Below are 11,467 nucleotides of genomic sequence, written 5' to 3' on the forward strand. Positions count from 1 at the left end.
TGGAACCATCGTCTTTGCCAATTATTGGGCAAACACTGCATTTCTTGCCAGGAGGTATAATAAAAAATATTATAACATTAAGGTTTATATATATACATATATAATAATAACGCTGAATTTATATCAAATGAGCGAATGGTCATTCTAACCCCACTATGTCAAATTCTTTTAGTTTAAACAGGCGTAGAGCATTCTTTCGTTGTTCTTCTAGTGCGTTCGAAAAGATTCTATGCAATGTTTTTACACTTAACTGAATGCGAGTTTTCGTTTACACTAAAAAAATGTACCGGCTGAATTGAGAACCTCCTCCTTTTTTTCAAGTCGGTTATAAAATATCACAAAAGAATGCTCTTGCTCTAGCTCTAGCTCTATGTTCGTTTGATGTAAATGCACCGTGAAATGATTTATTAATTACTAGGTTTCCGCCCGCGGCTTCGCCCGCGCAGTCAAAGAAAAACCCGCATAGTTCCCGTTCCCGTGGGATTTCCGGGATTGCGTCATTTTCCCGGGACAAAAAGTAGCCTTTGTCCTTTCTCGAGTATCTCCATACCAAATTTCATAAAAATTGGTTCAGTAGTTTAGGCGTGATTAAGTAACAAACAGACAGACAGAGTTACTTTCGCATTTATAATATTAGTATAGATTATAATTTATTAATTATAATAATTATTTATTAATAATTAATAATGAATTTAGTGTAGCTTGGGTATTTTAAATTAAATATGCGAACGGAAATTAATGACTTGTTACATTTTGTAAATTATTACACATATAAAATCGAGAAGAATGTGCACACTAACGTAATTATCTCAGTAGCCATCATACCGGAAATCTTCTTTACTATATAAAAATAAGTCGGATCGAATCGATTTCCACGGTTTTGCATTTGTTGGAAAGGTCTCGGGCTCCGTGAGGTTTATAGCAAAGAAAAGGGCGTCTCTGGTGGCGAAACGGTGTCCGCCCGGTTTGCTAGTAATTTATACAACAAAACCGAAAGATTAAACGGGTGGAAAATTGCCCCATCAAAATTATGTTTTGATGTGAAGATTCAGTAAAAAATAAAATAAAAACCATATTAAGAGTTAATACTACGAACAGGAAATCCTTTATTTATCAACAACAATGATTAAAAAACAAATAGGTAAAGAACTATGTATATTAAATAATATTTTATTTGCAGGTTCCTTTTCTGACCCAGTAACGATGGCCGATACGCTTTATAATAGTTTTGGCCCAATAGTAAAGTTGGATGGCGTATTTGGATCACCAACACTTATTTTTATCTTAGACGCGGAAGCATCTGCTCAGGTAAATACATCATCATCCATATTTTATTTTGTTTTCTGGGCAAATGAAAATAAAATGAAACTTTATTGAAATAATAAATAGAGCTTGAATGTGAATCAATAGGCTCCTGAATTAGGAAAACACGGTGTCTCAAACAAAGATTCCTATAAGAGTCGATATAGACTGTTAAAAACTATTATATATAATTTAATTTAAGATGGTAGTCTACTTGTTAATTGATTTGGATAAATTCTTAATTGTAGGTACCACAGATTACTTATACAACTACGTTAGACTTCTGATTCAAAAACAATTAATCGGTTAAGTGTTATTGTAGAGTATATTTAAGTGGAATAACAATAATTTATCGATATACACTTAACATCTGCATTATTGTTTTATCTAGCCTAGTGTCTTGTCAGTCTGTTTGCTGTTACAGTCTGTTTTATCATTGCACACATTGCATACTGATTAGTAAGGTAGACTATATCAAAACGTATGAAGCCGCGGCATAATCCATATGTTTAATTTGGTAACTCACAGGAAAATCACATAGATTCTAAGAAAATAGCTTTTCTAAAATTTATTGTATTTTTGTTTTTTATTTCACCACTCCACTATGCTTACAAACCTAGTTAAAATCGTTAGTTTAATTTCCCGACACTCAGTGTGTCTGTAAACTTCGTCCAACTATTTTCCAACGAGACAATTCAGTTTTTGTTTATTAACTTTGAAAAAAGTAAGTTTATCTTCAAAATGGTAAGTAACCCATAGTAAAAAAAAGAAATATAAAATTCTATACAAACAATTACTAGTAGAGCCCTTATTCCGAAATAATGCCATTTATTACAGGTCTTACGTAGTGAAAATTGGATGCCACAACGGCCTGGATTCGCCAGTCTCGAACATTATAGAAAACAGAAAATCAAAGACACTCCAGAAGAACTTACTGGACTTATTACAGAGTAATTATATTAGTCATATTAAGTAGTATTGTTACGCTATACAATAGCATGTCATTGCAACTTAATAGCTGTTATTAAATACTAATAGAGTTGTAATTAAGTATAACTCTACAAAAAATCGGCAAAATTGCGGTCATTCCCTTTTATATAATAGTTTGTTTGATGGCAGCAATATTTTTTGGTTAACCTTGAGATGGTCACTTAAAAAAATACGTTAAAATGATGATAAAATCATTTAAATAGAAAGAAGACATTTTTATGATTAATAAATCATATTTGATCACAATTTCAGCCATGGAGAGCCCTGGAAAAAGTTCCGAACAACGGTAAATCCAATAATGTTACAATCTAAAACCATAAAGCTGTACAGTAACATACTAGATGAAGTCGCAGGTGATATGGTAGCTAGGTAAGTAAATGTTTATTTTATTTTTATATTTAACTAGCTGTTCCCCGCGGTTTCACCCTCATTGCTCAGCTCCTGTTGGTCTTAGCGTGATGATATAGCCTATAGTCTTCCTCGATAAATGGGCTATCTAAAACCGAAAGAATTTTTCAAATCGAACCAGTAGTTCCTGAGATTAGCGTGTTCAAACAAACAAACTCTTCAGCTTTATAATATTAGTATAGATAAATTTACCTATATCCATGTTTCACGATTATTTATCCATAGTAAACTAGAACTCTTTACATAGGTAGCGCTTTTGAATCGTCAATTTATAGCCCGTGAATTATATTTTCAGCATTTGCTTTATTTTACATTTATATTATCCCCCGTATTAATAACTCAGGCCCCGGAATCACAGACACAATAGAAAATCTATTGTGTCGTGGCCCGATCGGGCCGTTCGGGGCTCAATGGGTTTTAATAAATCATAATAAGTCATAATAAATTACAAAACCTCATTTCAGAATGAAATCCAAAAGGAACGAGAAAAACATGATAGATGGAAAATTTGATGTAGAAATGAATCTATGGGCCTTAGAGTCCATCGCCGTTGTAGCTCTAGGTGGAAGAATAAACTGCCTTGATCCAAACCTACCAGACGATTCTCCAGCAAAGAAACTGATTCAAACTGTTCATGATATATTCATAATGGCAGATAAATTGGACTTCAAACCCAGCCTGTGGAGATTTATTGCTACACCCAATTATAAAAAGGCTATGAAGTGTTATGAAGAACAGGCTAAGTATGTTGTGCAAAATATGATCAGATAAGATAAATAGTCTTTCGAACAAAATATATAGATGAATAGAGCGAATATAGCATTAATTCTATATAGAGCATACCATTAATTCTATATATACCTTACCATTATTTCTAAATAGATACCTACCTTAATTTTCTAAGAAACACTACAAGAAATTGTAATTACTTAAATTATACGAGTTATTAAACAATTTATTTATCTTAAATTTCAGTTTAAGTAAATATTTTATCAACAAGGCAATAGAAAACAACAAAACGAAAGAGAAAAGTGATGATGAAAAAGGAATCTTGGAGAAGCTCTTAGAAATTGATGAGAAAATGGCTGTTATAATGGCCAGTGATATGTTATTCGCTGGTGTTGACACTGTAAGTTTTCTATTATATTTCTAAAATAACAAGTAAATAACAATTTGAACAAAGTTTCATATATGATAGTTACACTCCGAACAGCAGTGTAATTATATTTAGTGACACATTTGGCTTTATTTATGATGACTTGAAAATTTACTGATTGTTATTATGAACGCAAAATCAATAAATTTACGAAATATTAATAAATAAATAAATATTTTTCAGGCTGCAAATACGATGATAGCAACATTCTACTTACTAGCTAACAATCCAGAAAAACAGAAAAAACTGAGAGAAGAGGTTTTATCGCAAAGCGAGCGCAAACCGTACTTGAAGGCTTGTATAAAAGAATCAATGCGTATAATGCCAGTAGTTGCTGGAAATTTACGACTCACTTCTAAGGAATATAATTTATTGGGATATAAAATACCCAAAAATGTAAGTGTTATTTGAGTAACGCGATTTATTTGTGAGTCTTATTTTGTAGGCACTTCGAAGTCCTTGATAAAGTAATTTTAGATTTAAACCTTCGATATTGCATATATTGTTTCATACGTTAACTTTACATGGTTCTGCATAATCAAAATATCTTACCAAGTATATCTTCACCATATAAGCTACAATTTAAAATCATCAGCACAAAAGATACATTATAAAACGAGCTTTCGTATTTAAGAAAAGGCATTTCTAAACGAGTTCTTATACTTAATTCTTAAACCTTCGAATTGCAGATGTATGTAACCTTCGGTCACCAATTTCTCTCCGTGACTGAACAACACTTCCCCCGAGCGAAAGAGTTTATTCCTGAACGATGGTTGGCTGATAAATCGGATCCCTTGTATTATGGAAACGCTCATCCATTCGCATACAATCCCTTTGGTTTTGGAGTCAGGAGTTGTATTGGTAAGGCTTATAAGACGTTATTTTATGATCCAGTCATTTTTAGAATGGTGTATAAAGAAATGGACATATTTGGTATACGTTACACTCTAACAGTCGAGTCAAATCTTATAAGGATCTTTTATTTAGAAAACTTTAATAACTGTTATTAATAAAAATTATTTCACCATACGATACTGGCTGAATAATTCTACATTATAGGGATTCCATAACATTTTCTTGCTAATCTGAGCATTTAATGAATAAATAGAGCAAAAGTAAAGCTCGCCCAAAATTTTAAACACTCAAAAATTTTATTTACATTTTAGGTCGTCGCATAGCCGAGTTAGAATTAGAAACGTTCCTGTCAAAAGTCATACAGAACTTCGAAATAGAGTGGACTGGACCTCCAATAAAAATTAAGCCCTCTGCGCTCAACTACATTGTTGGACCTTACGGATTTATTTTTAAGGACGTAAAATGAAAAAATACATGTGTAAATATAATAATTAATAATAAAAAATTATATAAGAATTTAAATGTGAATATATTTTAATGACCAATGACATAATTTAGCGAAACTAAGTGCACAAATGAGCTCTCATATTTTATATTATTTTGTACATTATACTTTTATTTAATTATATGATTATATTTTGTACTTTGACTTTCATTTATTCTTCCATAGATCCCTTAATATAAATCGAACTGTCTATTTCTACTTCACACCTCTACTGAACTGATTTAGACGCAATTTGGTACAATTTCATACAAAGCTATAATTTATTTTAATCTTAGCAAAACGTTTTCGCACAACTTCGTAAACACTGTATTGTTCCTATTATTTAAATAATTTATTTACATAGGTGGTTTGTTTTATGAATACATTTTCTTGTCGTAATCTAGAATACGTACATACTTAAATGAATATAAAGATAATTCGTTTGATATTAAATACATTTAAATAATCGTGAAAAATATATGATATGAAAATACTATCAAATATTACTTAATAAAAAATATTAGGTACATATGTTTCAAATATTTTCCATCTGTAAAATAGTGTATAATGTTCTATATTAATGTGTCTACTAATATCTTCACCAAAATTCACTTTCCGCTTAAAAAAACAAACATTAATGGATCCAATATAAAACCATCTTCTATTAAAAGGTAAGGTTTTTAATAATCTCTTTTTTTATTTCTTACTAGCTTCCGCCCGCGGCTTCGCCCGCGTGGTGTTTTGATAAAAGGTAGCCTGTGTTCTTGTCTAAAGATTGTCTGTGCCAAATTTCATCAAAATCGGTTGAGTGGTTTAAGCGGGAAAGCGTAACAGACAGACAGAGTTACTTTCGCATTTATAATATTAATATAGTAGGGATACTCGTAATTTAAATCATTACATTTTTTATCTCTTTTAATTTTCTTGTTTGCTTGGGAAAAATCGGTAAATCCAACTCGTTGTTGAACTTTTGGTTTTTTTATTCTAGTCTTTGTGTAAATGCAATTGTATTTCATTAATAGAATATTATATAGATAAGTATTAAGATTGCATTTATGTTATGATAATTTATATTTTAGATACTTAGCAACAACTTCGAATCAAGTAATAAAATCATGGGAAGAAATACCAGGACCAGTGTCAATACCCATTTTGGGTCAATTGCACAACCATTTACCCGGAGGTAATTAATGTTAATACAATTTTTCTGTTTCACTAAAGCTTTTAAAAGCTTAATGGTATAACATAATTGTTACACTTGCGATAAAAAATAAAGGAACAATAAGTTACCCTTCATAGCCCATTATGTCTTTTAACACCAAATAATAAAGGTATTATCAATGAAAAGACAAACATAATAACTTATAAACCCTAGTATTTTATAATATATACATTATTGCAAGTCTAGTTTTTATTTGATAACTAGTAATTAATCTGCGCGAATTTTCCAATATAACTCTAACACTCATATATCATCTCGCAAAGTCTTCCAATAACCGAACACTTACAAACTTATCTACATGAAAAACAAATCACTATATGCCTTAAAAATCAAACACATTTATTTCATATCTTCGATGAATGTGTATTATCACATCGACAATTTAAGTAACTTTTGTAGGACTACATCCTAATCAACCAAATGGTTGTTTACAAGTTGTTACAGATAGTTTTGTGTTCTTGATGTGTTGAGTACTCCAAGAACAAGACTCATGACACTTATTGTCTAGAATACCTCACGTTACTTTGTATTTGGTTTCAAACACAACATTACCACGGAATGTTCACATTGAAAACGAAATTCGAAAGTCTTCGTTTTTCAGAACATTCATTGAAGAAATACCAAACAATAAATTCTATTCATAGGGGAAATACGTATTGATTTTTCGGGTCATAGAATGTCGTCATTCGTATACACTGCACGAAAATAAGTATGTAAACATTTATAATAAGTTGAAGATTTCTCTCCAAAGAACAAAGAAGGATCTCTATGACAATTCTGTAACGAAATTGAAATAAAAGTCTCCAACCAAATCCATCAAAGAAAACGAATAAAACCGTCAAGTGTTCTTATATTCTACGAAACTATGAAAAATACCTCTTTCTTCACTAACCCAGTACAGTCTTAAGTATACTTGACTCCCGTTTGTTAGCAAAACGTTTTCAGTCAACTCATATACCTATTACAAATACAGGAAAGAAACATTTATTTATCAGGGAGACAAATAAACATGACGTGAATTCTTTTCGCTTTAATAAATTATTTTCTTTATATAGGTCTTTACCAAAAGTTCTCTGGATTTAAGCTACACCAGGAATTGTTTCGACGATATGGACCGATTTCAAGAGTTGATGGAATATTAGGTGGTCCACCTATGATCTATGTGTTTGATGCAGAGAGTGCTGCCCAAGTAAGTTAAATTTAAAATTATAAATATATAGTCTTTATGAGACATTATTAAGTGTATTTACAAGTTTTTAAATGATATTACAGGTTTTACGTGGTGAAAATGATATGCCAATCCGACAAGGGTTGCAAAGCTTAATTTACTATCGCCATGTTTATAGCCGTAAAAAGAAAAACAGCACTTACCCTACTGGTTTATTCAGCGAGTGAGTAAAGTAAATTGATAAGTTTCTTTTAATTATTTTGAAATCTTCAAACTGTGGTGTTGCTTATATACTACCTACTTACAATGATATGCTACATGTCGTATATGTGATATGATGAAATATTTAAATTGCAGAAAGTTCCACAAAAATTAATACAGGTTTGGTGTGTTACAAAAAGCAATTTCTTAAAATTGAGACTGTTGTTTGTATTATACTTTCTTTGCAATTTGTAAAAAATAATCATGAGTATTAAGAGGCATACACATAACATATTGTATTTTTTAATATATTGCAGCCACGGCGAAGTATGGAAGAAATTTAGATCTACAATGAACCCTATATTCTTAGTCCCAAAAGTGATTCAGTCATATTCAACCATTCTCGATGATGTCGCTCAGGATATGATTAAAAGGTATTTTTTAACTATTATTAGGAATTCATATATTCGTCATCAATCGTCAAGTTCATCAATGTACAACCTGAGGAAAATTGCATATTTAAGATAAGTAAGCGTTTTAAATAATATATTTTGTTTTGTTACAGCTTCACATTCAAATTCCATTATTTCTATGCCATTTTTCCTGCAAAAATTCTAACTTTTAACTTTGCAGACTAAGATCACTAAGAGACGAAAACAACAACATACAAAGCAAATTCAGTTATGAGGTTAACTTATGGTCCTTGGAGTCCATCGCGTCGGTGGCCTTAGGAGATCGTATCAACTGTTTCGATCAAAACATGGCTCCCGACTCACGGGTCAATAAACTATTGAAATGTGTGAAAACATTCTTCGCTCTGGTCCACGAGATAGATTTCCAACCAAACCTCTCGATGATATTTCCTACGAGAAAATTCAATGTCCTGATGCAAACTTATGCTGAAATAGATGAGTGAGTTTAACAGATATGTTATTTCTTGTAATAATGAAGAAAATACTTATTTATTTAATTATTTACTACTTTTGTGAAAAGCATTAATCTGCTGAATATTTTTTTATGTTCTGCGTAATTAGGTACACCGCACAAATACAAATTTGAGCGATCTCTGAATAATTTGATAATTGTCTGTTGCATTTTAACAAAGTTATCTTAAAAATTTTAGAATTTGCAATGCCTATATTAAGGAAACAATTGAAAAACTTGAAAGAAACGAACTTGTCTATAAAGAACATGGATTTTTGGAGAAAACTCTTGCAATTGATAAAGATTACGCACTGATAGTCATAGCCGATATGTTGTTTGGTGGGATTGATACAGTAAGTAAAAAATAAAAATAATATTCGACGCTATTATGTTTATTCCCCGAGATATAGCCATCTGCCATCCTCTTTGTTACCTTATGTTGTTACTTGGTACAGCAAAGAACCGAGGTGTACTGGGTTCGATTCCTGGTGGAGACGAAGAACAAATTTTTTCGGTCTAGCAGGATTAGGAAAGCTAATCACTTTTCCGTAAGGAAAATCGATCAGTGGAATAGATGCATAATGTAATGCCCCAGCATCCGAACTACAAGGGGACATATAAATTCACTTCTTACCAACTTCATTGGTATCACTTTTTCTACTCCACGTTTTACCAAACCTATAATTAAATACATATTATACACATAATTTCTCAGTCAAATGCATCGCTAAAGCTTTCTGCGAATTTTTCACACTTACTAACTAATAAACTTTTCAGGGATCCAACACACTTCTAGCAATATTGTATTTGCTTGCTAAAAACCCGGATAAACAAGTAAAATTACGAGAAGAAATAATGTCCAAATCTGGCAAGTCGTACTTAAAAGCTTGTGTGAAAGAAGCTATGAGAATTATGCCGGTCGGTAATGGCAATTCCCGAACAACTACTAAAGAATACAATATATTGGGATACAGGATTCCTAAAGATGTGAGATATTATTTATTTATTTCATTGTTTACTTGAATTAAGTTTTAATAGCACATAACAAAAAGGACAACATTTTTGGGTTGATTACCAAGAAGGAAATATTATTTGACATTAATTAAATTCACTCCAATATTATGTGTTTAATATGTCCACATTTTAAACAAGTTCAACGAAGAAACCTCCTACTTTCTTTTCTATGTTCCTCTGCATAAAAACAAGTCGAAGTCTCTGTCCAAAATAGTTAAAAGTTTAAACATGAATCAAGAAGCAACGTCTTTTACTTGACTTTATTAGTAGCACTTGAAGAGGATTTTTTTTTTTTTTTATACATCCATCCTTTCCTGAAAGCAATAATTTTAGCCGTCCCTTAAGAATTTCGCATAAAAATTACATGTTAAAGAAATTTATATTTTTATCCATCAATCCAGTGTCAAGCCTAAACCATTCTTCTCGAGCGAGGCAATTATTCGGTTATTTAATATCAGCCGCATCAATCTTGTAACTTAATACAGAACAGACGTTGTTTTAAATTTTATCCATCAATGCTATAACTTCAGTAACTTTGTTCAATCAAAAGATGTTTATTTAATTTTGTACCTTTCTATTTGTAGACATTTGAAATGCTTTCATATTTAAAAATCTCTCTGGTCGTTAATTAACCTAACCCTATCCATGAAATTACATACACTGTGACTGTGTGTATAATTATCAATACCAAAGAAAACATACTGTACCACCAATTACACTTACACGTTGATAGGTCAATATTAATGTTCAGAATCGTAATGAACGTATTTTATCTACCTGTTCCCATTCCAATGATATCAAACCTCAAGCTGTCGTTTGTTAAATAACATCATTACTTGGTAAATAAAACAACATCGATTACAGATGACTCTCTCCTTTGGCCACCAACTACTCTGTTCATTGGAGGAGCACTACCCTCGACCCTCTGAGTACATTCCCGAACGCTGGCTGGTTGACAAAGACGACCCTTTGTACTATGGCAACGCTCATCCCTTTACTCTCAGCCCTTTCGGCTTTGGCGTTAGAAGCTGTATCGGTAGGTTATGTTTGAAAAAATCAATAGAAATCATAGTATAAGAACAACTTCAATTTAACATATGCATGACATAAACAATATAGAATTAATTATTTTCATTATTTATCTCATCATTAATTTTATAAAGATGACATTAACTGACTTAAGAAGGTGACTCCGACATTGAGTAAATTCAAATAAATTTATCTGCGATTGTGTATGCAACTATAGTTTAACCATGAACATGTAAATACATTCATATAATATGCTACACTTATATTCAATTACTATTTAACCGATTACTTAGCGACATAAGCAACTTATTTATTTTCCCTGGTCAACTCAGGCGAAGGTGTTATTGCTCCAAAAATTTATATTACAAAATTATGGAAGAAGTATAAATCCGATAAAACTAAATACCATTTAATAATAATAAATTCTTTATTTATTTTGTTACCCCAAATATATTAAATTTAAATTTTTATTAATTTAAATTTAATATATTTGGGGTAACACGTATATAAATAAATGATTGTTTCTTTCGTAACAAAGCATATTATTGTTTTCAGGTCGGCGTGTAGTTGAGTTGGAATTGGAGGTTTTTCTAACGAGGTTGGTTGAGAACTTCCACATCGACTGGAATGGGCCCTCACCCGCCATTAAATATACTTTTATCAACACTATAGTTCCACCTTTATATTTTACTTTGAAAGATGTTTAATAAAGAT

General features: G+C 31.3%; 2 protein-coding genes across 3 annotated transcripts; both read left to right on the top strand.

The window, feature by feature from the left end:
- Positions 1-5,296, top strand: LOC149902507 (cytochrome P450 CYP12A2-like). Of its 2 annotated transcripts, XM_090110181.1 has the most exons (9): positions 1-54; positions 1,181-1,308; positions 2,140-2,252; positions 2,545-2,661; positions 3,165-3,443; positions 3,676-3,829; positions 4,040-4,252; positions 4,546-4,717; positions 5,023-5,295. In XM_090110181.1, exons 2-9 carry the CDS (start codon positions 1,204-1,206, stop codon positions 5,175-5,177), a joined length of 1,308 nt encoding a protein of 435 aa, XP_089966307.1. In that variant the 5' UTR covers positions 1-54; positions 1,181-1,203; the 3' UTR covers positions 5,178-5,295. The 2 variants fall into 2 exon arrangements, with proteins under 2 accessions (XP_089966307.1, XP_089966308.1); XM_090110182.1 differs by lacking the exons at positions 1-54; positions 1,181-1,308 and adding an exon at positions 1,891-2,026 and having other exon boundaries at positions 5,023-5,296.
- Positions 5,297-5,762: 466 nt separating this feature from the next.
- On the top strand, positions 5,763-11,467 carry LOC149902508 (cytochrome P450 CYP12A2-like). The gene is made up of 10 exons (XM_090110244.1): positions 5,763-5,866; positions 6,275-6,378; positions 7,473-7,606; positions 7,690-7,808; positions 8,104-8,220; positions 8,420-8,698; positions 8,910-9,063; positions 9,488-9,697; positions 10,589-10,760; positions 11,309-11,467. Exons 1-10 carry the CDS (start codon positions 5,763-5,765, stop codon positions 11,458-11,460), a joined length of 1,545 nt encoding a protein of 514 aa, XP_089966370.1. The 3' UTR covers positions 11,461-11,467.

The sequence above is a fragment of the Colias eurytheme genome, chromosome 15 (assembly GCF_061535395.1).
Source record: "Colias eurytheme isolate Ceu_HAF_F1 chromosome 15, ilColEury1 Martin Lab GWU primary, whole genome shotgun sequence".
Lineage (NCBI taxonomy): Eukaryota > Metazoa > Arthropoda > Insecta > Lepidoptera > Pieridae > Colias > Colias eurytheme.

What these genes read in the sequence shown, in the direction of transcription:
- LOC149902507 (XM_090110181.1), top strand. Translation starts at nt 1,204, where the DNA reads ATGGCCGATACGCTTTATAATAGTTTTGGCCCAATAGTAAAGTTGGAT. An exon ending in CTTACTGGACTTATTACAGA is followed by an intron (nt 2,253 to 2,544) that starts GTAATTATATTA and finishes TCACAATTTCAG; the next exon opens with CCATGGAGAGCCCTGGAAAA. An exon ending in TGGAGTCAGGAGTTGTATTG is followed by an intron (nt 4,718 to 5,022) that starts GTAAGGCTTATA and finishes TTTACATTTTAG; the next exon opens with GTCGTCGCATAGCCGAGTTA.
- LOC149902508 (XM_090110244.1), top strand. Translation starts at nt 5,763, where the DNA reads ATGTTCTATATTAATGTGTCTACTAATATCTTCACCAAAATTCACTTT. An exon ending in ATGCAGAGAGTGCTGCCCAA is followed by an intron (nt 7,607 to 7,689) that starts GTAAGTTAAATT and finishes ATGATATTACAG; the next exon opens with GTTTTACGTGGTGAAAATGA. An exon ending in TGGCGTTAGAAGCTGTATCG is followed by an intron (nt 10,761 to 11,308) that starts GTAGGTTATGTT and finishes TATTGTTTTCAG; the next exon opens with GTCGGCGTGTAGTTGAGTTG.